Raw genomic sequence first — 25,081 nt, 5'->3', positions numbered from 1 at the left:
GACCTCACACGCGCGCAGTTAGAAGCGGCGGGCGCTGCCAGGACCCACCTCCGCCGGCGCCGTTCTGACGCTCGCCCCCGGCGCCTTGTATCCTGATTCCTGGGCGCGGGGAACAAGCGGCACCATTAGGACTCCAGGGGGCTCCCCATCCCCCAGCGCCCGCCTTATGGATGGGGCTGTCCCACTGTGGGCCCAAAGGGCTGCAGCTTTACCTGGCAGGTAGTGGAGGCAGCTTCAGGGCTCAGCCACGCTAACCTTCCTTCCCAGCCTCCTCCTCCCTTCCTCCCTTCCTCCCTTCTTTCCTGCCTCCCTCACTCCCTTCCCTCCCTTCCTTCCTTCTTTTCTTTTTTCCTTCCTTCCTTCCTTTTTTCCTTCCTTCCTTTTTTCCTTCCTTCCTTCCTTTTCTTTTTTCCTTCCTTCTTTCCTTCCTTTTTTCCTTCCTTCCTCCTTCCTTCCTTCCTTCCTTCCTTCCTTCCTTCCTTCTTCCTTCCTTCTTCCTTCCTTTTTTCCTTCCTTCTTTCCTTCCTTCCTTCCTTCTTTCCTTCCTTCTTCCTTCCTTCCTTCCTTCCTTCCTTTTTTCCTTCCTTCCTTCCTTCCTTCCTTCCTTCCTTTTTTCTTTCCTTCCTTCCTTCCTTCTTCCTTCCTTCCTTCCTTCCTTCCTTCCTTTTTTTTTCCTTCCTTCCTTCCTTCCTTCTTTCCTTCCTTCCTTCCTTCTTTCCTTCCTTCCCTCCCAGGTCACTCAGAAGCTGACCTCCTGATGCTTGGGCCCAGGCTGACCTCTGCCCCTTCATCTCCCGAGTGCTCTGGAGCTCTCTCTGCTCTGGGTGGGGCTCCGCAGGCCAGGAAGGAAGAGTTTCGAATTCCATTTCTCCCTGAGCTGCAGCTCCCTCCAGGGCAGGCCGGGTTTGCCTCAGATCCCGCAGGGTGCCTTGGAGCAGACCCCAGGGAGTGCTGGTGTGAGGCCGCCGGCCCTCCTCTTCCTCGCTAGTGCAAAGGCAGGACTGGGGAGGTCCAGAGCACCCTGGGATGAGCCCCGGCTTGGCCTGCGGCTGGGTTCAGATCCTGCCTGGGCTGCGTGCTCATACCTTGGAACTCAGTTTCCTCAAAGTTAAATAGATAGGGCTCCATGACCTCTAAGGTTCCTACTGGCTCCTGGCAGTGCTGTCATTATCTCATCAGTGGAGTGCACTTGGGGACACTGAAAATCATCCCTTTTTTAAAAACAGAAAATCATAGTCGCATAATGTCAGAGCTGGGAGGGCCCTTAGAACCCAGGAGGTCAGAGCCGGGGGGGCCCTTAGAACCCAGGAGGTCAGAGCTAGGAGGGCCCTTAGAACCTGGGATGTCAGAGCCGGGGGGGCCCTTAGAACAGAGAATGTCAGAGCTGGGAGGGCCCTTAGAACCCAGGAGGTCAGAGCTGGGAGGGCCCTTAGAACCCAGGATGTCAGAGCTGGGAGGGCCCTTAGAACCCAGGATGTCAGAGCCGGGAGGGCCCTTAGAACCCGGAATGTCAGGGCTGGGAGAAAGTGGGGGGAGGGTATGGTTTGGAACTCACCAGAATGTGGCTCTGGGACAGGGACAGTCTGCCCATTGTAGCCATGGCACCTGACAGGGCAACTAAGCCTGGGTGGGAAGCAGCCTGGCGGTGCCCTCCCTGTTAACACCCTAAAACCTCTCTGTGCCTCAGTTACCTGACCTGTAAAGTGGAGATCATAATCGCCCCCACCCCCTCAGCGTTGTCAGATGAAGTGCAGTTTGTGTAGCCCAGAAGGCAGTAATTGTTGAGGTCTAGCTTTGGGTACCTAAGTGAAATTAGGATTAAGGTCTAGTGGCAGGTTTGGGGTATAGATTCGGCACAAGGGGGTCTAGTAGGGGCGCGAGTTCCCAATAAAAGCATTTATTGGCCCGGAGAGCTAGATTGATAAAAGAGGTTTATTATTAGATAAGCAAAGTTAAAGTATAGGCAAGGGAGAGATAAGGAGGGCACTGGACAGAGGGTCCAGTGGACAGAGGGTCCTCACATGGTAGCCATGTTTGGAATCTCTGCAAAGAGGGGTTCCCAGTGTGGCCTTTTTATAATAGGAGACTTAGCTCTAGGGGCTTTTGGGTGTAGCCCCAAAGTTGGCTCAGATCCGGGTGGGGCTGGGAACAGGTCAGATCTTCTATTGGAATTCAGAGAGACCAGGATTTGTGAGTTAAAGGGCAATTTACATTATTAACTAGGAGAGGGTGGGAATCTAGAAAGGAATCTTTCCGGCTATTCCTGAGGAGTAATTCTCTTCCTTTCATCGGACTGTCGCCTTCCTTCCTCAGCACCTCCGTGTTCTCCATCCAAAAAGAGGTTGGGTTCAGTGGAGTCTTTTCCAGGTGTTGGTTGGACTGGCCTCCCTCAGAGGCTTCGCAGACAGAACACTGGGCCTGGCCCCGGGAAGGCCCGAGTCCAAATTCTTATCTGTGTGAGGCGGAGCAAGTCCCTCTGCCTCAGTTTCCCCATCTGCAATCCGAGGGGCCTGGCAGCCCTATCCCCACGGCCGTTGGGAGCCCCGGCATCTGGAGAGCCTCCCCTGGGGAAAGGCTGCCCGTGCCTTGGGCCGACCCCCTCCCTCCCCCTCTCTCCGCCAGGTTCTTCGAGGACCTGGAGAAGAGACACAAAGAGAACGTCTGCGTCACGGACATCAGCGACATCCTCGAGGACCACGCCTTGAACCACTTCCACCCCTACGTGGCGTACTGCTCCAACGAGGTCTACCAGCAGAGGACGCTGCAGAAGCTGATGTGAGTGTGGAGGCCCTCGGGAGGTGGCCCAGAGCCTGCGCCCGGCCTGGGCCGCGCAGGAGACCCGAGTTCAAATCCTCGTGACCGCAAATTGCTCTTTTTAAAATTCTGATCTCAATTCTCCCTCATTACAGCAAAAATGTGAACTCAGGAGAGAGTTTAAAAATCTATCTAGCAACAGTGTGAGTAACCAGTGAGTCCTGGGTGTCGATAGCAGAGACCTGTAGTGGTGAGCCGTACTAGGGACAGTAAAACAAAAGGGAGACTCGGAGTGGAGGAGACGCCCTTTGTTCTACCGGGTTTCCCCCAGAAATGAGACTTGGACCGTTCTCTGTTAGATTCTCTTAAATAAGCCAGACTCCAAGCCGGGGCAAGGAAAAGATCCCGCTTTTCCAAGGCTTCGAGCCAGCTCCTCCCGATGTCTTCCCCCCAGGCGGCTGCTGTCCCTGCTGCCTTTTGTCTGTCCTTCAGGCCTGACTGTGATGAGAGCTCTGTGTGTGTGTGTGCCCTTTGACCCAGCACTGTTTCTACTGGGCCTGTCTCCCAAAGAGATCCTAAAGGAGGGAAAAGGACCCACATGGGCAAAAATGTTTGTGGCAGCCCTTTTTGTAGTGGCTACAAACTGGAAACTGAGGGGATGCCCATCGGCGGGGGAAGGGCTGAGTAAGTTATGATGTGTGAATGTTGTAGAATATTATTGTTCTGTAAGAAATGACCAGCAGGAGGATTTCAGAAAGGCCTGACATGAACTGATGCTGAGGGAAGTGAGCAGGACCAGGAGATCATTGTACGCGGCAACAACAAGACTATACGATGATCAATTCTAACGGATGTGGCTCTTTTTAACAAGGAGATGATCCAAGGCAATTCCAATAGACTTGGGATGGAAAGTCCCCTCCACATCCAGAATGAGAACTGTAGAGAACGAATGTGACTCAAAGCCCAGTATTTTCACCTTTTTGCTGTTACTGTTTATTCTCTTCTTTCTCATGGTTTTTCTGATTTTCTTGCAGAATGTGACAAATATGGAAATATATTTTAAAACATTAACCTTTTATTAACCTATTATTATTATTTACCTCTGTTAACTTATTTATTATTTTTTTTTAGCCTATATCAGATTGCTTGTCGTCTTGGGAAGCTGAGTGCTAAAGAAGGGAGAAAAATTTGGAACGCATAGTCTTACAAAAATGAATGTTGAAAACTCCTTTACATGTATTTGTAAAAAATAAAATATTATTAAGGGGAAAAAAAAGGTTGCTGTGCTGGAAGAAATATAAGGACCAGGTCCTTAAGGACTTCGGCCCTTCACAAGGCATTAAGTCAGAAGGAGTTGATTTGCACGTTTTTGGTTGTTATAATATTTTCCGCCCATTCCTGATGTCTTTTCCTCTATTCGTGATGTATTTATTCCAACTACTGTAGACCTGGCTAATAGTCGTAGCGTCACAAATGACTCTGTCCTTGAAGAGGGTTTTTGTCTTTAATTCTCAGGAACTCCAACTCAGCTTTCCGAGAGGTCCTGAAGGAAATCGAGAGGAGACCAGCCTGTGGGGGCCTGCCCATGATCTCTTTCCTCATCCTCCCCATGCAGAGAGTGACTCGGCTGCCTCTCCTGATGGATGTGAGTCACAGGGTGATAAGAATGATGATGTGCATGGGAAATCAATAGTGTATTGCACACTTTCTCAAGAATTGGGAAAGGGATGAGAGGGAAGGAGAGAATTTGAAATTTAGGTTTTTTTTAGTGAATGTTAAAATATTTCTTGATGTAATCGAGAAGGATTTAATGAAAATTTTTGTAATTTAAAGAAAAATAATGATAGTAGGATTGTGAGTCCAGAGCGGAAGGCCTAGGAACACTGAACGACAACTCCAGTATTGCATGTGTAATACAGCTCCAAAGTGAGGTTCAAATTCAGGTTCTCTGACTCCAGATTGCTATATTCTAGTCCTTCCCCTGGACTTATGTTTGGCTTTCTCTTCTAAGCTGCAGATCTCAGATTGTCAACCTAGGTCTCTGAGGCTATCCAATATAACCCTCCCATTTTACAAATGAGGAAACTGAGGCAAGCAGCAGTTAAGTGACTTGTCCAGGATTTCATAGGCAGAATGTTTCTGATGGGGATTTGAAGCCAGATATTTCTGAATCTTAAGTTTAGGGTCTATCCACTAATACCCTGGTAAAAGGCCTACTTGTTAAGCCCCTAAAATCTTAGTGTATGTAGGACGAGGTTTTTGACTTGAATTTGAATTCTGCCTTGTATACTTACTTGCTGTGTGACTCTGAGCAAGTCACTCTTATCTCCTGCCTCAGTTTCCTCAACTGTAAAATGGAGATAATGAAGAGTATCTACTTCCCAGAGGATCAATTGAGATAATGATTGTAGAGTGCTTTGTAAACCTCCAAGTGCTATGTCAGTACTATTAGAATTTATTTATGTTAGGTCTTTCTCCGGATTTGGGAAAGAGGCCACGAGGGCACATTGAGGATGGCTTGTGTTGGAAGGAAGCAGGGCGCGATGCCAGAGTTACTGCTGACACACCAGATAGGGCTCTCTTGCCCTGGGTCAGCCAGGCCCACAGTTTGGGGTGGGGGTGAGGGCCACAGCTGGCCGTGCAGCCAGTGGGAGGTTGTATCTCATTGCCCCTTTGTGGGCACACAAGCACCAATTATTCTCCAAAGCCAGCCGGGCAAGAGAGAAGTGGGTGGCTTGAAGAGCAGGAGGAACGAGCCCTGTCCCCTGCCTGGACATCGGCGGAGTTTTCCTGCCCCAAGAAGGACTCTGGGCTCTGGATGGTCAGCCTGGAGGGTCCTGAGCCAGACCTCCAAGTCCTTCTGAGCCACATCTAGAGGCACCCTTGATGTACTTCAGGTCAGTGGTCTCAGGCCTCCCAGAAATAGTCAGTTCTCCTGGACCGCACCTGCACGGAGAGACCTTCTCTGCGCTCACCAAGCCTCCGCTCGGGGTCAGGACTTCCTCAGTCCTCAGCAGGATGATTACAACAGCTTCCTAATGGTTCTCACTGCTTCCAGTGTCTCTGATCTCTTCTAAGGCCCAGGGCCTGCTGTGATGCTCTCCCCTCAATTTTCAGTGGCTCCCCATTGCCTTAGAGATAAAGCACGAATTCCTCAGTCTGGATTGTAAAGCGGATTTGTTTCTTTTTTCATTCACATCGCAGCCAAAATTGGCTTCTGGCTCTTCTCCGAAAATGACATCCTCCTGCACAGGCTCTAGGCTGCCGAGTCAGGAACACACAGTTCCACTTCCACGGCCTTTTCCTGATGCCCTCCAACTGGGAGAGACTTGTGGTTCTTAAATTATGTTCATTTTTTCGAGTAGCATCTGCCACTGCCTATAGAATGGAACCTTTGTAAGGGCAGGGACTGTTGCTTTGTCTGTGTTCTCTCTTCCTGGCACATATAGGAGGTGTTTAAGAAATGTTTGTTGGATGAATGATTGTGAATGAGAATTAGAGAGAGACAGACAGAGATATGGAAATGAAAAAAAAAAATAACAACAAATTTAAGGGGATTTGATACCATAACATTCACTTATTTGTTAGAGAAATGTCTTATTTGTGTTTTCTCCACGGGATCATACTGTGATCCACAGGGTGACCAAGTTCATCCTAACATGATACATGGCACATAAAGGAAGGGAAGGAGGGTGGGAAAGAGGGGAGGGAGAGAGGGAGGAAGGAAAGAAGGAACATTGATTGGAAGATTGGAAGGAAGATTGGCCTCCTTAAGCATTTTCTTAAGTCAGGCAAAGGGCTAAACCCAGGGGATAATAAGACAAGCCCTGTCCTCAGGATGCTTACAATCTTTTTTTGTTTTGTGTTGTGTTGTTTTTCATAATTGCTTTTTATCGTTCAAAATACATGCAAAAAATTTTTTTTCAACATTGATCCTTGCAAAACCTTGTATTCCAAATTTTTCTTCCTCCCATTCCCCTCCTCCAGGACATCAGATAATCCAATATATGCTTTTAGCATGTGCAATTCTTCTAAACGTATTTCCACAGTTATCATGATAAACAAGAAAAATCAGATCACAAAGGGAAAAAATGAGAGAAAAAAAGTAAGCAAACAACAACAAAAAAAGGTGAAAATACTATGCTTTCATCCATATTCAGTCTCCATAGTTCCCTCTATGGATGCAGATGGCTCTTTCCATCACAAGTCTATTGGAATTGACCTGAATCACCTTATTATTGAAAAGAGACATGTCCATCAGAATTGATCATCATATAATCTTGCTATTACTGTGTACAGTGTTCTCTTAGTTCTACTCAGTTCACTTAGCGTTAGTTCATACAAGTCTTTCCAAGCTTTTCTGAAGTAGGATGCTTCCATTCTATTGGAAAGACCACATAGATAGAGGTGCTAGAATAGCTGGATTAAATATGTTTTTCATCCATGGAATTACCAGGATGTTGAGAACCAACTCAAACTACTGATTGTTAAATTTTCTGGGTGAGCATTTATATCATGGAAATTAGCCAACTTACTTCAAGAATATTGGGGCTTGATCTGTTGTTTTGCTGATACTCTAGACTAAAAAAGTGATCAAAAAAATATTGATAACACAAATTGAATATAAAACATTGGCTGGTCTTTGAGCATTTGCCCAGGGCCCTTTATGTGGAGAGCCATTTATTAAACATTCACCAGCACACCCCTGGGCCTTTTCAGACTTGGGAGTGATAAAGTGCTTGTGAATCGATTGGATTTTGTTGGGTGGCTCAAAGTCTGCTTCCATGTTTGGCCCAGAGAATGACTTCCATTCCCCAGTTCCTCATTTTTTGCGCTTGTATCTGCTCCAGACCCTGTGCCTGAAGACCCAGGGCCACCCAGACCGATGTATAGTTGCCAACCGAGCTCTGAAGGCCATCAGCAAGGTGAGTAGTGTTTGGAGAATTCCATTCTGGAGCATCTCCCGTGCCCACTGACTTACCCCAAAGCGTTTTGGGATCCTCCCTGCCTTTTCTCCAGTCCTTTTGGAATCTCTGTCCCAGTCTAGGGAGCATAGCGGACTAGACCCTCATTGCCAACCCTTCTCCATCATAGACTCAAGGAGGAAGCGGGGAGAGGCTCGTCATCCCCTCCTCCAGGTTCCCATCACTGCTCACCAGCTGCCAATCCCTCCGTGTAAGGGAGAATCAGATCCAGAAGGGGATTTCCCTTGTGGGTTCCCCCTCTCTTTGAAGGATGAAATAATCACTAAGACCGATCAAGGAGTGATGAGCTGCTTTCAGAAGGAGAGGGGAGAGGAGGATTGGGGGCTTCCAGCAGCTTCTGAATAATTAAAGTCTCCCAATGCACCCCTAATTTGGGCTGTTCTTCAGCCTCTCATCTCTGTCCTCTCTCTGCCCAGGTGGTCCAATGAAAAACTTTCAATTTCTGCCTCTTGACTTCCACTCAAATATTTTGCATCAAACCTTGTCCCTCTGGTTTCTGTACTTTTTTTTTGGGGGGGGGGGAGAACAAGAATATACACCGCCATTCCCCCTTTTCCCTGGACTCCTCTTGATGACCTGTATCCATCCAGAACCACAGTCCAGTCTTGGATTTCACCCCCCCCCCCTCCCCAACCTAGCTCTGTTAGGTCTTAGTCGGGCGGGTTCCTGGATAATGTTGGCTTACAAGATTACCAGCCTGGCTCTGACCTGCCTCCTGTGCCCACGTTGTGTTGACAGCTGGTGAAGCAGTGCAATGAGGGGGCTCACAAGATGGAGAGGACGGAGCAGATGTTCAACCTGCAAACACAACTGGACTTCAGCAAAATCAAGGTAAAAGGCCTGGTACTGAACTGGGCTGGGAAGCGTCTCCCAGGTACCCCCCCAGCCATGTATAAGGAAATGAAAATGTTAAGTGATGGTGTCTAAAATCGGCTTTAAAAGCGTATATTAACTTAATGAAGATATTTGTTTTCCATGACCTTGGTTGGCTGCCACTTCTACCCATTGGCAACCACGGAGTTTGCAGAGAGAGAAACAAATGCTTCCCTTTCTCCTTATTGCTTTGAGCAGATCTTCCTGGTAGCTGGGATCAGTTAGTTCAAGTCACTTAGCCTGGGAGTCACAGCCTCACCTTGCATATTATGAACCCCGATTTCCTCTTCCATAAAATTGGGATGCTAAAACCTTTAGCAATGATCTCATTGGGACAGCTAAATGGTACAATGGCTCCAGCACTGGGGCTGGGGTCAGGAACACTGAATTTGTGTTCAGACTCTATATGTGTGGTCTTGGGCAGGCCACTTGCCCACTGTCTGTCTTCGTTTCCCCATTTGTAAAATGGAGATAATAAGAGCACTTCCCTCTCGGGGTTATTGGGAAGCTTAAATGAGGTAATATTTAGAACGTATCTGGCAAACTTTGAAGTGCTACATAAATACCAGTATCTGGATATCCTTTTTGTTATCGTTACCGCCATCTTTAGAAATTGAAAGATCTGGTGTGTTGTTCCTGAGCAGTTTAAATTTTGTTTTTCAATTTGTGAGCACTTGTGTTCTCTCCTATCCCATTCTTATCAAAAACTCTAGGCTCTGCCTGAAAATAAATAAATATGAAATAAAGGGCTTTCTCTCCCTTTTTATTTAATCGATAGGTGTAGTCAAGCAAAGTTCACTCTCATATTGGCCATGTCTCCAAATGTGGATGTCTCTCCTCTGCCCATCCCCTCTGGGTCAGGAGGTGGGGAGCGTGCTTCATCATCAGCCCCCTGGAATCATGATTAATCATGCGATGGATCAGATCTCAGGGTTTCAATGAAGTTGTTGTATAAATTGTTCTCCTGATTCTACTCGTTCCATCCCATCCATGACCCTTGGGAGATCCTGGAGAAGCCACGGCAGGCCTGGAGAGGTGCCGTTTGTGGGCTAAATGCAGATCCGTGACCTTGACTTCCACCTCTCACAAAATCCGAGAACTTGTCCTTAAAGTTTGGTGAATGTTTGGAAAAGGGAGCGGCTTTAGCAAGAGCGGGCCCAGCCGGACAGGGTTACTAACTGGTCGGTCGGGCAGTGCCAGAGGGATCATTTACCAGGATTTTAGTGAATTATTTGAGAAAATCTCTCGTGTGATTCTTACAGAAAAGGTGGAGAGACACGGCCTAGGTCACAGTCCGGTCATACAGACGTAGGTCTTACTCGGTGATTCTTAGAGGAAAGGGGGAGAGATGCAGCCTAGACTATAATTCAGTTATACAGTTCCAGGTCTGGTTGAATAACCAAACTCAAGGAATTAAACCCTAATGAATTCCTTTTTTGATCCTTGAATACTCATGTCTCCGCTCTTTGCCTTGTCCCCTGTTGATTCTGTCTGTAGATTGTTGGCGCATGACTATTTGTACCTTTGTCTTCCCCGGGAGACTGTGGGCATTTTGAGGAGAGGGCGCAGGGACCTGTGCTTGACTCAATGCTGTTTAACACTTTTATCTGTGACTTGGATGGCAGTTGCATGGAGAGGTAGCTAATGCTTACTCCCTCCAAGGCATCTCTCTCTGTGTGTCTCTCCTTTTCTCTCTTTCTTTCTTTCCTTTCTTTTTTCTTTCTTTCCTTCCTTTCTTTTGTCTTTTCTTCCTTCCTTCCTTTTTTCTTTCTTTCCTTCCTTCCTTTTTTCTTTCTTTTGTGTTTCCTTCCTTTCTTTTTTCTTTCTTTCTTTTCTTTTGTCTTTCTTTCCTTCCTTTCTTTTTTCTTTCTTTCCTTCCTTTCTTTTTTCTTTCTTTCTTTCCTTCCTTCCTTTTTTCTTTCTTTCTTTCCTTTCTTTTCTCTCTCTATCTCTCTCTCTTTCTCTCATATATGAATGGCATCTAATAGAGAATAGAAAGTCTGTTACTTGGGCTCAGAGTATAGACTGGAGGGGCTTGGTTTCATTAGCTGTTCATATGAAAACGATCTCGGGGTTTGAGTAGACTGCAAGTGTGCTCTGTTAAAGCAGCATGCTGCAGCAGCCAGGAAAGGTAAGATGGCCATGTGTTTCATTAAGGGAGGCGAGATGGCCCATGGTGGGAAGATGGGAGTCCCACTGCCCAGGTGAGATCACATCTGGAGGCTGACACGCGATTCTGGCCTTCACATTTGAGGAAAGGCATTAATTTCTAAGCGAAGAAGCAGCCAGAATGGGGAAGGGTCTCCCCATGACACCATGGGAGGAGGGTCTGAAGGGCAGGTATGTAGAAGGGCTTCATTCTGCTTGGCCCCAGGGCAGGACCAGAAGCAGGGGGTGGAATGTACAGAGAAGTTCTTGGAGGTGTAAAGGGAGGAAGAGCTTCTAACAGGGAGCTGACTTAAGAAGAGTGGGTCATGGGGGAGATGCGGGTGAGGAGGAAGAGAAAGATTGAGAAAGAGAACGAGCGCACTCTCACAGTGAGGTGGAGCACAGCGTAGTAAGTGGGTCCCTCTTTGGGACCCTTCCTCCCATTTCTTCCTTCACAAAGTACAATTACAGTGTTTCGGAGTTGGAGAGGATCTCAGAGAGCACACGGGTGGGAGATGGCTCACAGCCCCGATGAGCAGCGGCCCGACCTTTGCCCAGGAATTCCAGAGAAGCCGGGCCTCTGGCCCTGAAGCCAGTTACGGCTCCCAGGCCGGGGCCCAAAGTGGCCCCTTTCGGCCTCCTCCCTCCTCTCTTTCCGCCCTCGGGGGCAAGCACAGGATGTCCTTCCACAGGGAGCCGTCTGGTCCCGCAGCCTGTGTTTATTAAGGGCCTGCGAGGGGTAGAAGCGGCGAGGAGGCAGATTTTGGTTTGACACGAGCAGCATCTTCCTAGTTCTGCTCCCCCAAAGGGTGAATGTTGCTCAGAATATAGTCTCCCCCCTCACACACACGCTGGAAGTCTTCAGGCAGTCAATAAGGATACATTAATCACCTCCTCTTTGCTAAGTTCTGGAAATCTAAAAATTAAAGTGAAGCAGTTCCTGTCCTCGAGAAGCTTCCAGTCGGTTTAGAGGGGAGTGGCTGGGGACGTGCAGAGAGAATCTGTTTTCAGGATGGGGGACCAGGGACCCCAGCCCCCAGGGAGAGGGCCCCTCTGCTGAGGAGCTTTACTTCTGGGTGGAATCCACATATCAGCTTAGCTCTTGGCAGACCCACAGGCCCCTGCTTCTCCCCGAGGAAGCCCGCTGCCCTGCCAGCCTCTTGATCTCCGTGGAGGAGAGGAGGGCGGGTGGAGGAGACTAGGGGCCACAAAGCTCAGAGGACCTAGCTCAGGGTTCCAGATACAGAACTAGATTTCTTGTATCAAATAGTTGGAAAACACTACATTTTAGAAGTGGTATTTTTTTTTCCAAAAACAGTATAAAATATTTCCACCATGTTAGTTTAAGCAAATTGTTTTCATTGGGCTGGATTTGAATTCTGGTTTGGCTACTTCCTTATTCCTGGCTATTTACCCTCCAAAGCTCTGGGTTGGCCCAGGACCCCCTTTCAGTCTACTCCTTACCACCAGGGTGCCCTTGGTAGAAGGACCTGAGCAGGGAGGGAAGCGTCGCACCCTTGAGCTTTAAATCCTGTTGTTCTGATGTTCTCTGGAGCTTGCCAATGTCTGTTTTCTAATTCTGAAATCAGATTTTCTTCACCTTTTTTAAAATGTGGGTGCAGGGCTCCTGAACTGCTTTTTGTACAATGCACCCCCGCATTCCAATGAATCCAAAGACCCCTCCCCTCCCCGGTCCTTCCAGCTTCCAGGGGCCACCTTGAGGCCCAGTCCTCCACGTGGTTCTACCACCTTTCCCTCATTCCAGAGTGCTTAATTATGTTTATTTAGCAAATACTTACTGGACAGCATAGTATTTAGTGTAGCAAGCACTGAGCTTTTTAAATACATAAAATAAAAAACAAAAGGAAATCACTTATCCTAAAACGTAGTTGTTAAGATAGTCAAATGGAAAGGGGATGGGGGAACCAGTCCTGCCTGTGACCCTGATTTCTTGGATCACCTGGGGCAAGCCCTTCCAGAGCTGGACCTCCTTTGATCCCTGCCCCTTGACCTCTGCAGTTATTTCACTTGGGAGACAAATGAACAACTGCGTCCTCTGCATTCTTTCTCAAATCCAGGCTGATGTAAAACCAGCCCCTGTAGTGCAGACCCTCACCTACCCGATGCGGGAGGCCTATCCTGATTCCTTCCCCCACCACCCCATTACTTTCCATTTAAGTACACAGTTGTCTCCCCACTAGAATGTGAGATGGGGTGGAGGGGGTAGCGACATACAGGATAGGGACCATATTTTTTCCCCACCTTTATTTCCCCAATTCCCAGCACTCAGTAAAGTCTTGTTGATATTTGTCTGCCTGAATCATTGTAACCTCTGGCTTGAGCCTCCCCCTGTGCTCACCCATCTTGTCTGTGGCACTCCCAGACTGTTCTTACCATCATGTGTCTTCCCCTGCTCAAGAGCACTTAGTGGCTCCCTTTGGTCCTTTTCAGAATCAAATTCGTGCCTTGTGCCAGGCCCCCACCACATTTCCCACTTCTCCCCCTCAGGACCCTTCAAACCGGCTGGTACCATCATTAGCCCCTGAAACCACCAGGTTCTCCCCTGCCATGTATCTGCCCTGCGGGTTCCTTTACCAGGATGTTCTCCCCCTCCCTCTCACCTGGCTCCTGCCAGACTTCCCAGGGCCCTCTTTAGGCCCACCCCCTCCACAAAGCCCCCCAGAGGACCCACACCTTCAGAGTGGTTTATCACCTTTCCCCAAACTCATCCCAAAGGTGCTCGATCACATTTATTGAACTGGTATTGATTGGACACCTATTGGGTTAGTGGACCAAGCCTGGGTTCAGATCCAGTGCCTGCCCAACATTGGGTCAGCCCTTCGGCTCAAGGCTTCGTTCCCCTATCTGTTAATAAGACTTGGGTGATTTCTAAGGCTCCTGAATTGCAACTTTCTCTGATTTTATGTATAAAAGACTGGAAGCAGATAAGGATGATTAAGATGGCGCCCCTGCCCTCAGGAACTCCCAGGATGTAATCTGACAGTTTGTACCAAAGTGAGAGTAGAGGGCAGGAAGAGGAATCCCCCCACGCCCCAGCTCTGGGGAGAAGAGAAGGCCGGGGGGGGGGTTCTCAATTTGGGGATCTGAGACATCTCTGGGCCACGTTCCGCGTTTTACAGATGAGGAACCCAGGAGGACCTGGGGTTCCTCTCACCTCCAGAGCCCCTCTCTTTCCACTGCAGTCCTTATTCTCTGCCTGTTAATCATTTCCCAACTGTTTGGGTTTTGGGTGACTGACTTCTTCCCCGTCCAAGACTGAAAAGTCCCTCGACTTAAGAGTTAGATAGAGAAGGCGGCTCCTCGTCCAACCTCCTCCTTTCAGAGATAAGAATGTGGGAATCCTCACAAAGACTTCATTGTCTCCTTCCCTCCTCTCCCTCCTCCTCTCTCTGTCTGTCTCTGTCTCTATCTCTCTCCCTTTCCCTCTTCTCTCTGTTTCTCTATCTCTTTGTCTCTGTCTCTGTTTCTCTTTCCTTCTGTCTTTGTTTCTCTTTTTCCCTCTCTCTTCTTTCCTCTCTCAATCTATTTCTAACATCAGTTATATCCCAACAATTCATTCTTGCACCTTAACAGAAAGTTTCGCTGTTATAAGTTCAGCTGAACAATACAAATCAACACCCTGGCCGTGTCGGAAAACGCGGCCCCGTTCTGCACCTGTAGTTCGCCACCTCCCAGCCGAGAGGCAGGAGACACGATTCACTATCAGTTTGCTGACGATCCAGACACAGACAGTCAGAAAGAGAGAGGATGATAGAGGAGGAGGGAATTTTAAAAAAGAAAAAATTGTGCGCTCTGAGTTTTCATTGACTTGCCCAGGGTCTCTGGGCCAGGAAGTGGTCCTTGGTTCTTCCCTCACTTAGGAAACTGACCTTGTGGGGGGGGCATTACCCCCATTTTGCTGGTGTGCAAGTTGAGGCACAGGAGAAAGTCCAGGGAGTCTCTGTTAATGTCTGGCTCTGACCCCCAGGCCTTCCCCCTGATCTCGGCCTCCCGGTGGCTGCTGAAGAGAGGGGAGCTGTCCTTGGTGGAAGAACCCAGCCTCTTCCGGAAGATCTCCAGCCGGCCCACCTGCTACCTCTTCCTGTTCAACGACGCCCTGATGGTCACCAAGAAGAAGAGGTGCCTCCGTCCCCTTCTTTGTGAACTCTGAGGGCGGCGGGAGTGTGGGGCACAGAGGGACGGCTAGGGGGAGGTCCCGGCCAGCCCAGGCTGGGAGCGGGACAACCTCACCCCACGCTCTCCCATCAGCCTCCATCAGTCTTGTTTGCAGAGCTCTTCCTTTTGTCTCCTTCCCAAATGATAATCTCTGGGCCATCCCGCTGGGGGCATCTCCCGAGAACTACCCCAAAGCGGGGCCATCACTCAGGGCTTCCAGGGACTTAATGGGATACCTGATTGCTTTAGCTTACTGCATCTTGGAACCCCCGACTCAAGAATTCCACTGGCCTTTGCCTCCCCGTAACAATGATTAAACATAATGAAAGCCAGCGTTTATAGAGTGCCCGCTGTGTGCCAGGCACTTTACAGATAATCTTTCAACAACCCTGAGATGGAGATGCTATCACTATTCCCATTTTACAGATGAGTAAATGGAGGCAAACAGAGATTAAATAATTTCTCTAGAGTCACAGAACGAATCATTATTGGAGTCAGACTCAAATTCATTTCTGCCTCTGAAGCCGACATTTTTGTCCATGCACCAAGAAGAAAGTGGGAGAAAACAAGGATTAAACACTTACTGTATGCCAGGAACTGTGCTGAGCCCCAGAATACAAATACAAGCCAGGGAAAGTTGATTCCTGACCTCCAGAAGCTTGTATTTGAATGGGGAAGACAGCATATCAAATTGGGGGTGGGGAGGATGAAAATGTGGGGAATGAAAGTATTTGGCACAGCAGTGAGCTTTTGAAGTGTGGAAAAATAGGATCTGGAGGGCAATGAAGGCAGTCCATATGCAGGCTCCTGGAGGAACTTCTTTCTCTCCCTTCTTCCCTCTCTGCCTCTGTCTCTCCCTCTTCCTTCCTCTCTCCCTCGTTCCCTCCTCTTTCCTTTCTTCCCTTCCCTCCTCTCTCCTTCCTCTCTTCCCTCTTTCCTTTCTTTCTTCCCTCCCTCCATCCTTCTCTTCCTTTTTCCCTCCTTCCCTTCCTTCCTCCCAGCAGGGTGCTGGATATGGGGTTCATTCAGGGATAAGACCCATGGTGGGAGATGCCATGGAGACGGAGATGATGTCCAGCCTGAGGTCTCACTGGTCCCTTTGCCCTTTGCAGCGAGGAGCACTACGTGGTGATCAGTTACGCCACGATGGACCAAATCCAAGTCAAGAAGGTTGAGCCCGATGAACTCTTAGTGACCGGAGGGATCAATCGCAGCTCATCCATCCCTTACCCCTTCCAGGTGACCATGCTGAAGAACAGCGAAGGGAAGCAAGAGCAGATCCTGTTGTCTTCGGACTCACTGTAAGTAGACGGCGGCCACAGAGCTAGGGGCAGCCACTGACCCTTTGGGCTGATCTGATGGATATGATAGATGGCTTTATCTCAGGACCTTACTCATGGATTTAGAATCAGCAGGGACTATTGGGAGTGTCCAGACAAGGAACGGAGATTGTTTTACCTAGGATAATCCAGTATGGCTCCCGACTTCAAAGTCAGTTTTTTCCATGGGAAATGGAATAAATGGCTTTTATACCCACATATACACCTAAGAATGGGGGCTAATTACTATAAACAACAATAGAGAAACCCCCACACACACTTTGGGGAAGGATTTAATGAGTCCGATTTTGAACATGTTAGGTTTGTGGCGAAGGTGTCTGTTCATAATTTAATAAGCCTTTGATATCGTCTAAAGCTGTGTTATTGGATGTAATTTTTAGTAGATCTGTGATTATCTTGGAATAGGGAACTTCCAGTGAAGACATTCCCTCTCCCAGGGCACCTGGATATGGTTAAAAAGCAGTTTCTTACAGTCTGTGCTGGTCAGCACCAGCCTCGACGAGCATCTGGGATAGAAAAGGGCGCAATTAGCCAACAAAAATATTCTGTTGTCTCCAGTTATCAACGAATGTGGAAGGGTGGAGGTGCACATTGCGCCTTTTTTCTTCATGAGACTCACATTTGAGTCTTTGGAATGTGTGGCAGAAATGTTGTATTTGGCATAAAGGTCCCCAGATGTATTTTCTATTGAAAACTCCCAGCATTACAAGTGCAGGACTTTGCCCGCATAGCATCGCTATCTCTGTGACCATTTCTGATTCCTGCTAAAACACACTCTTGTTTTCTTCTTTCTCAAGTTCCTAATTGCTGTATGTCTCCATACTTCGATTTGTCTTCAATTTATGGGCCTTTTATCAGTTTTTTCAGCACTTTGCATTTACATTATATATGTACATATACATATACACACACACGATTATATATATATATATACACATACACATACACAAACACAATTACATAAATTATATATATAGAATATATAATTTATGTAATTGTAATTCCACAATTTAACATAGCCTTTATTTTTGCTATTAGAATTCTGTTACAATATTATTTCAAAAAATTAAATAAATCTTTTAATATTTTTTACCTCTCAAAAGATTTATTTATTTCTATTACTTGCAGAGAGGTAACAGGAGATGTGACCACTTGTTAGACGTGTTGAAGAGAGGACTCTTGGCTAAGTCTGGGTTGGGCTGAATGACTTCTGGGGTCTCTTTCAACTTGGACCCTGAGTAGCTACAAATCTGACGTGTCAGACACACAGAAATGGGATGTTTTGAGGCTTTGAAGCCCCAAAGTTACAACATAGGATTCACAGCTAGAGGAGGCCTGCAAGCACAACTCCCTAATTTTACAGAGGAGGAAACTGAGTCCTAGAGAAGGGGCCCAGGTGTCAGAGGCAGGATTGGCACCCAGGCTCTTGAACTCCAAAACCAGCCTCCTTCCCGCTGAGCCTCATTTTTTGTCTTCATAATTGTATTATCCGATACAGCAGGTCCCAGTCAGTGCCGAGAGTGAATCCCTTGATTACTTGCTTCCAAGGATTTAAAGTTAAAATTAAGTAAAATATGGTCATTGGTTCCCGCCCAGTGGAAGCAGGAAAATGAACTCAAGATTTGTGACCACGGCGGGGCAGCCGGGCACCAGGCAAGTGGTTCCAGTGGGCGTGTGTCCGCGCCGCCCCGAGGGGCTCCAGGTTGGAGCTCAGACTCCGAGGCCAGAGTGGGCTGGAGGCCCGGCCCTGCCGCTCAGTGACCCCGGACAGAGCTCTCTGTGCGTCTCTGCCTTTCTCTCCTTGTACCTTCATTTCATCCTCTCTATAACCAAAGACTTGGGCCCGGGCGGCTTTAAACGTCTGTCCGGGGCGCCCCAGAGTCTGATGCTTCCTCTCGTGCCCACAGGAGCGACCGGGCCCGGTGGGTCACTGCCCTGAGGCATAAGGAGAAGCAGGAGCAAGGCCTGGCCAGCAAGGGAGGTAAGAGTCGGGCCTGGGGGAAAGGGGGCGAGGAGGGGGCGGGGGGCGGCTCGGGCCCCTCCTGCCGACGGAGCTCCCAGCAGCGGGAGTCAGGGGGCTCGGGCTCTTCGGAGATGAAGCGGAGGAGGGAGCAGGAGCCGGAGCGCTGACCGCCCGGGCCCGGGAGTCTGGGGGCCGGGGCCAGGCTCTGCCCCAGCCGTGAGCGCAGCAGACTCCCCGCTCGCCTGTGCGTCTGAGGCCTCTGCCACCGCTCTGTGCCCCGAGTTAGGCCTCCCCGGGAGCCTCATGTGACTTGGCGCAGATCTGTGTGTGAGCGCGTGGATGTGTGTGTGTGTGTGAGCGTGTGTGTGTGCGTGTGAGCGTGTGTGTGAGTGCGTGTGTGCGAGAGTGCGTGTGAGCGTGTGTGTGAGCGTGTGTGCGAGAGTGCGTGTGAGCGTGTGTGTGAGCGTGTGTGTGTGAGTGCGTGAGTGTGCGTGTGTGTGTGAGCGTGTGTGTGAGTGCGTGTGTGCGAGAGTGCGTGTGAGCGTGTGTGTGTGAGCGTGTGTGTGTGAGTGCGTGTGTGTGCGTGTGTGTGTGTGAGCGTGTGTGTGAGTGCGTGTGTGCGAGAGTGCGTGTGAGCGTGTGTGAGCGTGTGTGTGTGAGTGCGTGAGTGTGCGTGTGTGTGTGTGAGCGTGTGTGTGTGAGCATGTGTGTGAGTGTGTGTGTGTGCGTGAGTGTGTGAGCATGTGTGTGAGTGTGTGTGTGTGCGTGAGTGTGCGTGTGTGTGTGAGCATGTGTGTGAGTGTGTGTGTGAGCGTGTGTGTGTGAGCGTGTGTGTGAGTGTGTGTGTGTGCGTGAGTGTGTGAGTGTGTGAGTGTGTGCGTGTGTGAGCATGAGGGGCGCTCAGTGCCAGCCCGTGCCCGCTCCCAAGCTCAGCCCTCCGGTCACTCCCATTCCCCGAGGGTTGGGGACCCCCCAGGGACCTGTCCTTAGACCACAATGCTTCTCTCTCCTTTGTCCCCCTTGGGGCTCTCACCAGCTCTCGCCTTCAGCAGCTTCAGTGTCTCGGGCCCGATTTCTGAGCCATCCCAGACGTTCAGACCGGGGGTCCTGGACATGCTTCAGCCTCCACTTGTCCAGAGCAGACTCTTCCCTCTCTCTCACACCCCGTTTCTGGCGAGGCCCCGCCTCCCCCCGTGACCTCCATACAGCGTCAGGGCCCTGCTCAGTTTCCCCCCCGTTCCTGCACGGACCCCACTCTGTTTCCCAGCGTCTCTGCTTGTGAAGCTGCCCCCCGCCCTCATTTTCCTCCTGAAGCCGAGTCTTCTCGTGCTGACTGATGTTTGTGCCATTTAGCTTCAGCCCAGTCCCAGCCCTGCTCAGTAAATCCCAGGGACGCCCTCTGACCCCTGGGACCAACCCCAGACTCGGGTGTTCTGAGGGCGTGGCCCCCACGGCTGCTTTCCTGACACACTGCGGCCCTGCCAGAGGGACCTCAGCGCCCCCTATGGGGTCCTGCATCTCCCACCGCAGGCCCCCCCCCCCGGGCCCCCTCCCCTCCCAGCCCACTGTCGGACTGTTCCGTGAGGGCCCAACCACCACCTCCCCGGAGCCCTTAACGAGCCCCCTCCCCGTTTGTGTACACGCTTAACCTTGTACGCGGCGTCTGCCTCAGTGAGAACGCAAGGGAGAGGCCCCCACCCACCCAGATAATAGCTGGAAAACAAGAGGTGCTTAATAAGTGCACGGCCACGAGTCTGGGTGCCTCTTAGATCAGAGGGCCTTCCTCGCCTCCCTCTGTGCGGGCTTGGGCAGGAGGAGGCTCCCGGAGCGAGAAATCGGGGACAAAGCGGCTGAGGGCTTAGGCCTGCCCAGAGCCAAGGAGGAGATGCTCCCTGGGCGCCCTCTGCTGGCCCCGCGGTGTGCTCTCGCTGAGCCCGCCAGAGGCCAGGAGCGTCGGGCCCAGGAGGGTCGGGCCCAGGAGCGTCGGGCCCAGGAGGGTCGGGCCCAGGAGGGTCGGGCCCAGGAGGGTCGGGCCCAGGAGCGTCGGGCCCAGGAGGGTCGGGCCCAGGAGCGTCGGGCCCAGGAGGGTCGGGCCCAGGAGCGTCGGGCCCAGGAGGGTCGGGCCCAGGAGGGTCGGGCCCAGGAGGGTCGGGCCCAGGAGCGTCGGGCCAGGAGGGTCGGGCCCAGGAGCGTCGGGCCCAGGAGGGTCGGGCCCAGGAGCGTCGGGCCCAGGAGCGTCGGGCCCAGGAGGGTCGGGCCCAGGAGCGTCGGGCCAGGAGGGTCGGGCCCAGGAGGGTCGGGCCCAGGAGGGTCGGCCCAGGAGCGTCGGCCCAGGAGGGTCGGGCCCAGGAGGAGCGGGCCCAGGAGGAGCGGCCCAGGAGCGTCGGGCCCAGGAGCGTCGGGCCCAGGAGCGTCGGGCCCAGGAGGGTCGGGCCCAGGAGCGTCGGGCCCAGGAGCGTCGGGCCCAGGAGGGTCGGGCCCAGGAGCGTCGGGCCCAGGAGCGTCGGGCCCAGGAGGAGCGGGCCCAGGAGGGTCGGGCCCAGGAGGGTCGGGCCCAGGAGGGTCGGGCCCAGGAGGAGCGGGCCCAGGAGCGTCGGGCCCAGGAGGAGCGGGCCCGTGAGGGTCGGGCCCAGGAGGAGCGGGCCCGTGAGGGTCGGGCCCAGGAGGGTCGGGCCCAGGAGGGTCGGGCCCAGGAGCGTCGGGCCCAGGAGGAGCGGGCCCAGGAGCGTCGGGCCCAGGAGGAGCGGGCCCAGGAGCGTCGGGCCCAGGAGGAGCGGGCCCGTGAGGGTCGGGCCCAGGAGGGTCGGGCCCAGGAGGGTCGGGCCCAGGAGCGTCGGGCCCAGGAGGAGCGGGCCCAGGAGCGTCGGGCCCAGGAGGAGCGGGCCCGTGAGGGTCGGGCCCGTGAGGGTCGGGCCCAGGAGGGTCGGGCCCAGGAGCGTCGGGCCCAGGAGGAGCGGGCCCAGGAGCGTCGGGCCCAGGAGGAGCGGCCCGTGAGGGTCGGGCCCGGAGGGTCGGGCCCGGGAGCGTCGGGCCCGGAGGGTCGGGCCCAGGAGGGTCGGGCCCAGGAGGGTCGGGCCCAGGAGCGTCGGGCCCAGGAGGGTCGGGCCCAGGAGCGTCGGGCCCAGGAGGGTCGGGCCCAGGAGCGTCGGGCCCAGGAGGGTCGGGCCCAGGAGGGTCGGGCCCAGGAGGGTCGGGCCCAGGAGCGTCGGGCCCAGGAGGGTCGGGCCCAGGAGCGTCGGGCCCAGGAGGGTCGGGCCCAGAGCGTCGGGCCCAGGAGCGTCGGGCCCAGGAGGGTCGGGCCCAGGAGCGTCGGGCCCAGGAGGGTCGGGCCCAGGAGGGTCGGGCCCAGGAGGGTCGGGCCCAGGAGCGTCGGGCCCAGGAGGGTCGGGCCCAGGAGGAGCGGGCCCAGGAGGAGCGGGCCCAGGAGCGTCGGGCCCAGGAGCGTCGGGCCCAGGAGCGTCGGGCCCAGGAGGGTCGGGCCCAGGAGCGTCGGGCCCAGGAGCGTCGGGCCCAGGAGGGTCGGGCCCAGGAGCGTCGGGCCCAGGAGCGTCGGGCCCAGGAGGAGCGGGCCCAGGAGGGTCGGGCCCAGGAGGGTCGGGCCCAGGAGGGTCGGGCCCAGGAGGAGCGGGCCCAGGAGCGTCGGCCCAGGAGGAGCGGGCCCGTGAGGGTCGGGCCCAGGAGGAGCGGCCCGTGAGGGTCGGGCCCAGGAGGGTCGGGCCCAGGAGGGTCGGGCCAGGAGCGTCGGGCCCAGGAGGAGCGGGCCCAGGAGCGTCGGGCCCAGGAGGAGCGGCCCAGGAGCGTCGGGCCCAGGAGGAGCGGGCCCGTGAGGGTCGGGCCCAGGAGGGTCGGGCCCAGGAGGGTCGGGCCCAGGAGCGTCGGGCCCAGGAGGAGCGGGCCCAGGAGCGTCGGGCCCAGGAGGAGCGGGCCCGTGAGGGTCGGGCCCGTGAGGGTCGGGCCCAGGAGGGTCGGGCCCAGGAGCGTCGGGCCCAGGAGGAGCGGGCCCAGGAGCGTCGGGCCAGGAGGAGCGGGCCCGTGAGGGTCGGGCCCGGGAGGGTCGGCCCGGGAGCGTCGGCCCGGGAGGGTCGGGCCCGGAGGGTCGGGCCCGGGAGGGTCGGGCCCGGGAGCGTCGGGCCCGGGAGGGTCGGGCCCGGGAGGGTCGGGCCCAGGAGCGTCGGGCCCGGGAGGAGCGGGCCCAGGAGGGTCGGGCCCAGGAGCGTCGGGCCCAGGAGCGTCGGGCCCAGGAGGGTCGGGCCCAGGAGCGTCGGGCCCAGGAGCGTCGGGCCCAGGAGCATCAGGCTCCCGGGGAGGGAGAGAATAGAACTTCCCCTTGGCCCAGCAGTCTTATTATTATTTTTTTTTTTTGGATAAGGACAATATAATAATTTATTTTGCTTGAATATGTACATTTGTTATGATTGTGTCACGCTTTTATTTTCCTTTCTCCTTTCTCTTTTCTCCTTTTCTTTCTTTTCATAATGGAGATAGGGGAGAGAGAGGGGAAAACAGAGACACAAAGAAAGGTGGAGAGAGATACACACAGAGACACAAACACAGAGAGACATACAAAGAGAGAGACAGAGACAGGAAAACAGAAATAGAGACAGAGAAAGAGACTAGCTGGCCCAGCATCTCTCCTCCTTACTCTCTCCTCCTGGTTCCAGCCTCCAAGACTCGGGCAGCTTCTTTACCTGGGGACCGGCCCAACCTCCGAAAGTGGAGGGCAGCGAGGGGCCCCCTTGCTCTCAGAGTCCCTGCTGTGGGAGGGGAAGGGGGGGTGTTAGCCCTCCTCTCCCATAGAGCCTCGCCAGGCCGGAAGGGCCCTGTGGTTGTCCAGAGTCCCTTAGCCGGTGGCAGAGGCTTTTCCTTTTCTCTGCCTGCTCTCCTCGCTTCCCTCCCACGCCCCCAGCCCCATCCTCCTCCTCTCCTCCTCCCTGCCATCTTTGCCCTCCCTTCTCCCCTTCTCATCCTCCACACTTCTCACTGTCATCTTTCCTCCCCGTCTCTCCTCGATTCCTGGTCCTCTGCTCCTCCTCCCACTGTTTCCCCCTCCACTTTTCTGGCAGCCTCACACCAGAGGTTCAGGGGGGCCCCGGACCCCTTGTTTTCTCTGTCGGAAGCACCTGCGTGACGCGCCTCCCTTCTCGCCCTCAGACCTGCACCAGGTGGAGATCACCAAGGCCTATTTTGCCAGACAGGCCGATGAGATCACCCTCCAGCAGGCAGATGTGGTCCTGATCCTGCAGCAAGAGGACGGTGAGCGGATGAGCCCCGGCCAGCTGGCTTAGACACACCTCACCTGCCTTTACACAGCGGACAGATGCATTGTGGGGCAAACATCGTGGGGGTCGGGTCCCAGTTTAACATCCAGAGAAAGTTATTGATGACTGCCCATATTTCTCTAGAGCGTTGTGGTTTACCTTTCATACAGTAAACTGGTGAAGTAGTTAATATAAATGTGTTAATGGCCCCCATTTTACACATGGGGAAACTGAGGCTTAGAAAACTAAGATCTAAGATCATAAATGGGAGCTTTAAACTACTCTCCTTTCTAATATGTCTTTAATAGGGCAGCCCCCTGGATTCCTGATCCATATGGGAACCCTAAGCATTTTGGGATGGTACCCAGAGCTGCAAACACTTAGGAATGAGCTCGCCTTTCTCTCTCCTCCTTTTTGTAACAGGCTGGTTTTATGGAGAGCGGTTGCGGGATGGAGAGATTGGCTGGTTTCCCGAGGACTATGCCCAAGCCATCACCAGCAAAATGGCCGTGGAGGGCAACGTGCGCAGGATGGAAAGGCTCAGGGTGGAGACAGACGTGTAGGCGGCTCAGCAGCCTGTGAAGGCTTTCCAAGTCTTTGTCTAGGAGCGAGAGTTTCCACAGACCATGAGTTTCCCATCAGATCTCCCTTCGCCAGGATTTGCAAATGGTACCCGCGAGCCTGCAAAGCCTTTCCGGGGAATCTTCGGGATCCCAAGCACCAGCAGTAGGAGGGCGCCCTTCCTGTTTACCTTTTCCCTGGGCCAGTCTTTTCCTAATTTTGAAAAGGCTGGCCATGTTGCCCCCCCCCTCCTAATTCCTCTCCCCCCTCCCCCCGCCCGAGTTCCAGACTGCCCCAGATTAACTTGTGGTAAGGCCTCTTTGGTTGGGCCAAAAGGTGCCTCAGTAGGTACATCCCACGGCCATGTACCTATCTTTTTACTGCTGAAGTTCCGCCCATCACAGTTCCAAATGTGACTTTACAAAGGAAATGCTTAATGTCTTCCAAGGAGAAAAGCAGGGCCCTGCTTAACCAGTGGATAGGAAGAGGAGGTGCTAGAGGTCCGAGTGGACAGGGGAAATTAGGCCGTCTCTGCCCTTATCAAGGCTTCTCAGCCCAACCTTCCCTCCTCTATCATCTTACCCACAGTCGTTGCGTCCACTAGGATCTGCCTTTGTCCCTCTTTCCCTTGGCCTCCCAGTCTTACCGGGTGGGGGGCCCAGAAGGACTTGAAAGCATCCAACACTGGCCCCGAGGCCGAGGGACGAGCACTGGACTGTGTACATTGTTGTATATTGTGTTTTTCTGAGAAATGTAAAAGTCATTAAAATTATTTCATTAAAACTCTCTGTTTCCTAAGGCTTCTGTAAACCTGAATCATTCCCCAAGAGCCTGGATTCCAAAGTTCTGGACTATCATTTCAGAACCTAGAACCATAGAACTACATCTCAAAGCTTGGACCTTGAATGTCCAGAGTTTCCTGAAACAGAGTTCTGAGTAGAATTCTAGATCCATCTCCCCATAACTTAGAACCATCTCTCTACCATAGGCTTCTGGATCTAGAACCTTTGGGAGTTCAAGTTC

The 25,081-nt window shown here is 52.6% G+C and overlaps 1 protein-coding gene across 1 annotated transcript in view; it reads left to right on the top strand.

Moving 5' to 3' along the window:
* ARHGEF16 (Rho guanine nucleotide exchange factor 16) overlaps window positions 1-24,841 on the top strand; it is a 65,849-nt gene extending 41,008 nt beyond the window's left edge. The window contains exons 7-15 of the mRNA XM_051988746.1: window positions 2,623-2,775; window positions 4,270-4,399; window positions 7,605-7,679; window positions 8,478-8,570; window positions 14,749-14,900; window positions 16,049-16,237; window positions 18,184-18,257; window positions 23,391-23,492; window positions 23,921-24,841. Of these exons, the coding sequence (XP_051844706.1) occupies window positions 2,623-2,775; window positions 4,270-4,399; window positions 7,605-7,679; window positions 8,478-8,570; window positions 14,749-14,900; window positions 16,049-16,237; window positions 18,184-18,257; window positions 23,391-23,492; window positions 23,921-24,060 (1,108 nt within the window). The 3' untranslated portion in view covers window positions 24,061-24,841. The remainder of the gene's footprint in view (window positions 1-2,622; window positions 2,776-4,269; window positions 4,400-7,604; window positions 7,680-8,477; window positions 8,571-14,748; window positions 14,901-16,048; window positions 16,238-18,183; window positions 18,258-23,390; window positions 23,493-23,920) is intronic.
* The last annotated feature ends 240 nt before the right edge of the window (window positions 24,842-25,081 follow it).

The sequence above is a fragment of the Antechinus flavipes genome, chromosome 3 (assembly GCF_016432865.1).
Source record: "Antechinus flavipes isolate AdamAnt ecotype Samford, QLD, Australia chromosome 3, AdamAnt_v2, whole genome shotgun sequence".
Lineage (NCBI taxonomy): Eukaryota > Metazoa > Chordata > Mammalia > Dasyuromorphia > Dasyuridae > Antechinus > Antechinus flavipes.
The sequence above is the reverse complement of the archived record's forward strand: the minus strand, read 5'-3'. Positions and strand labels throughout refer to the sequence as shown.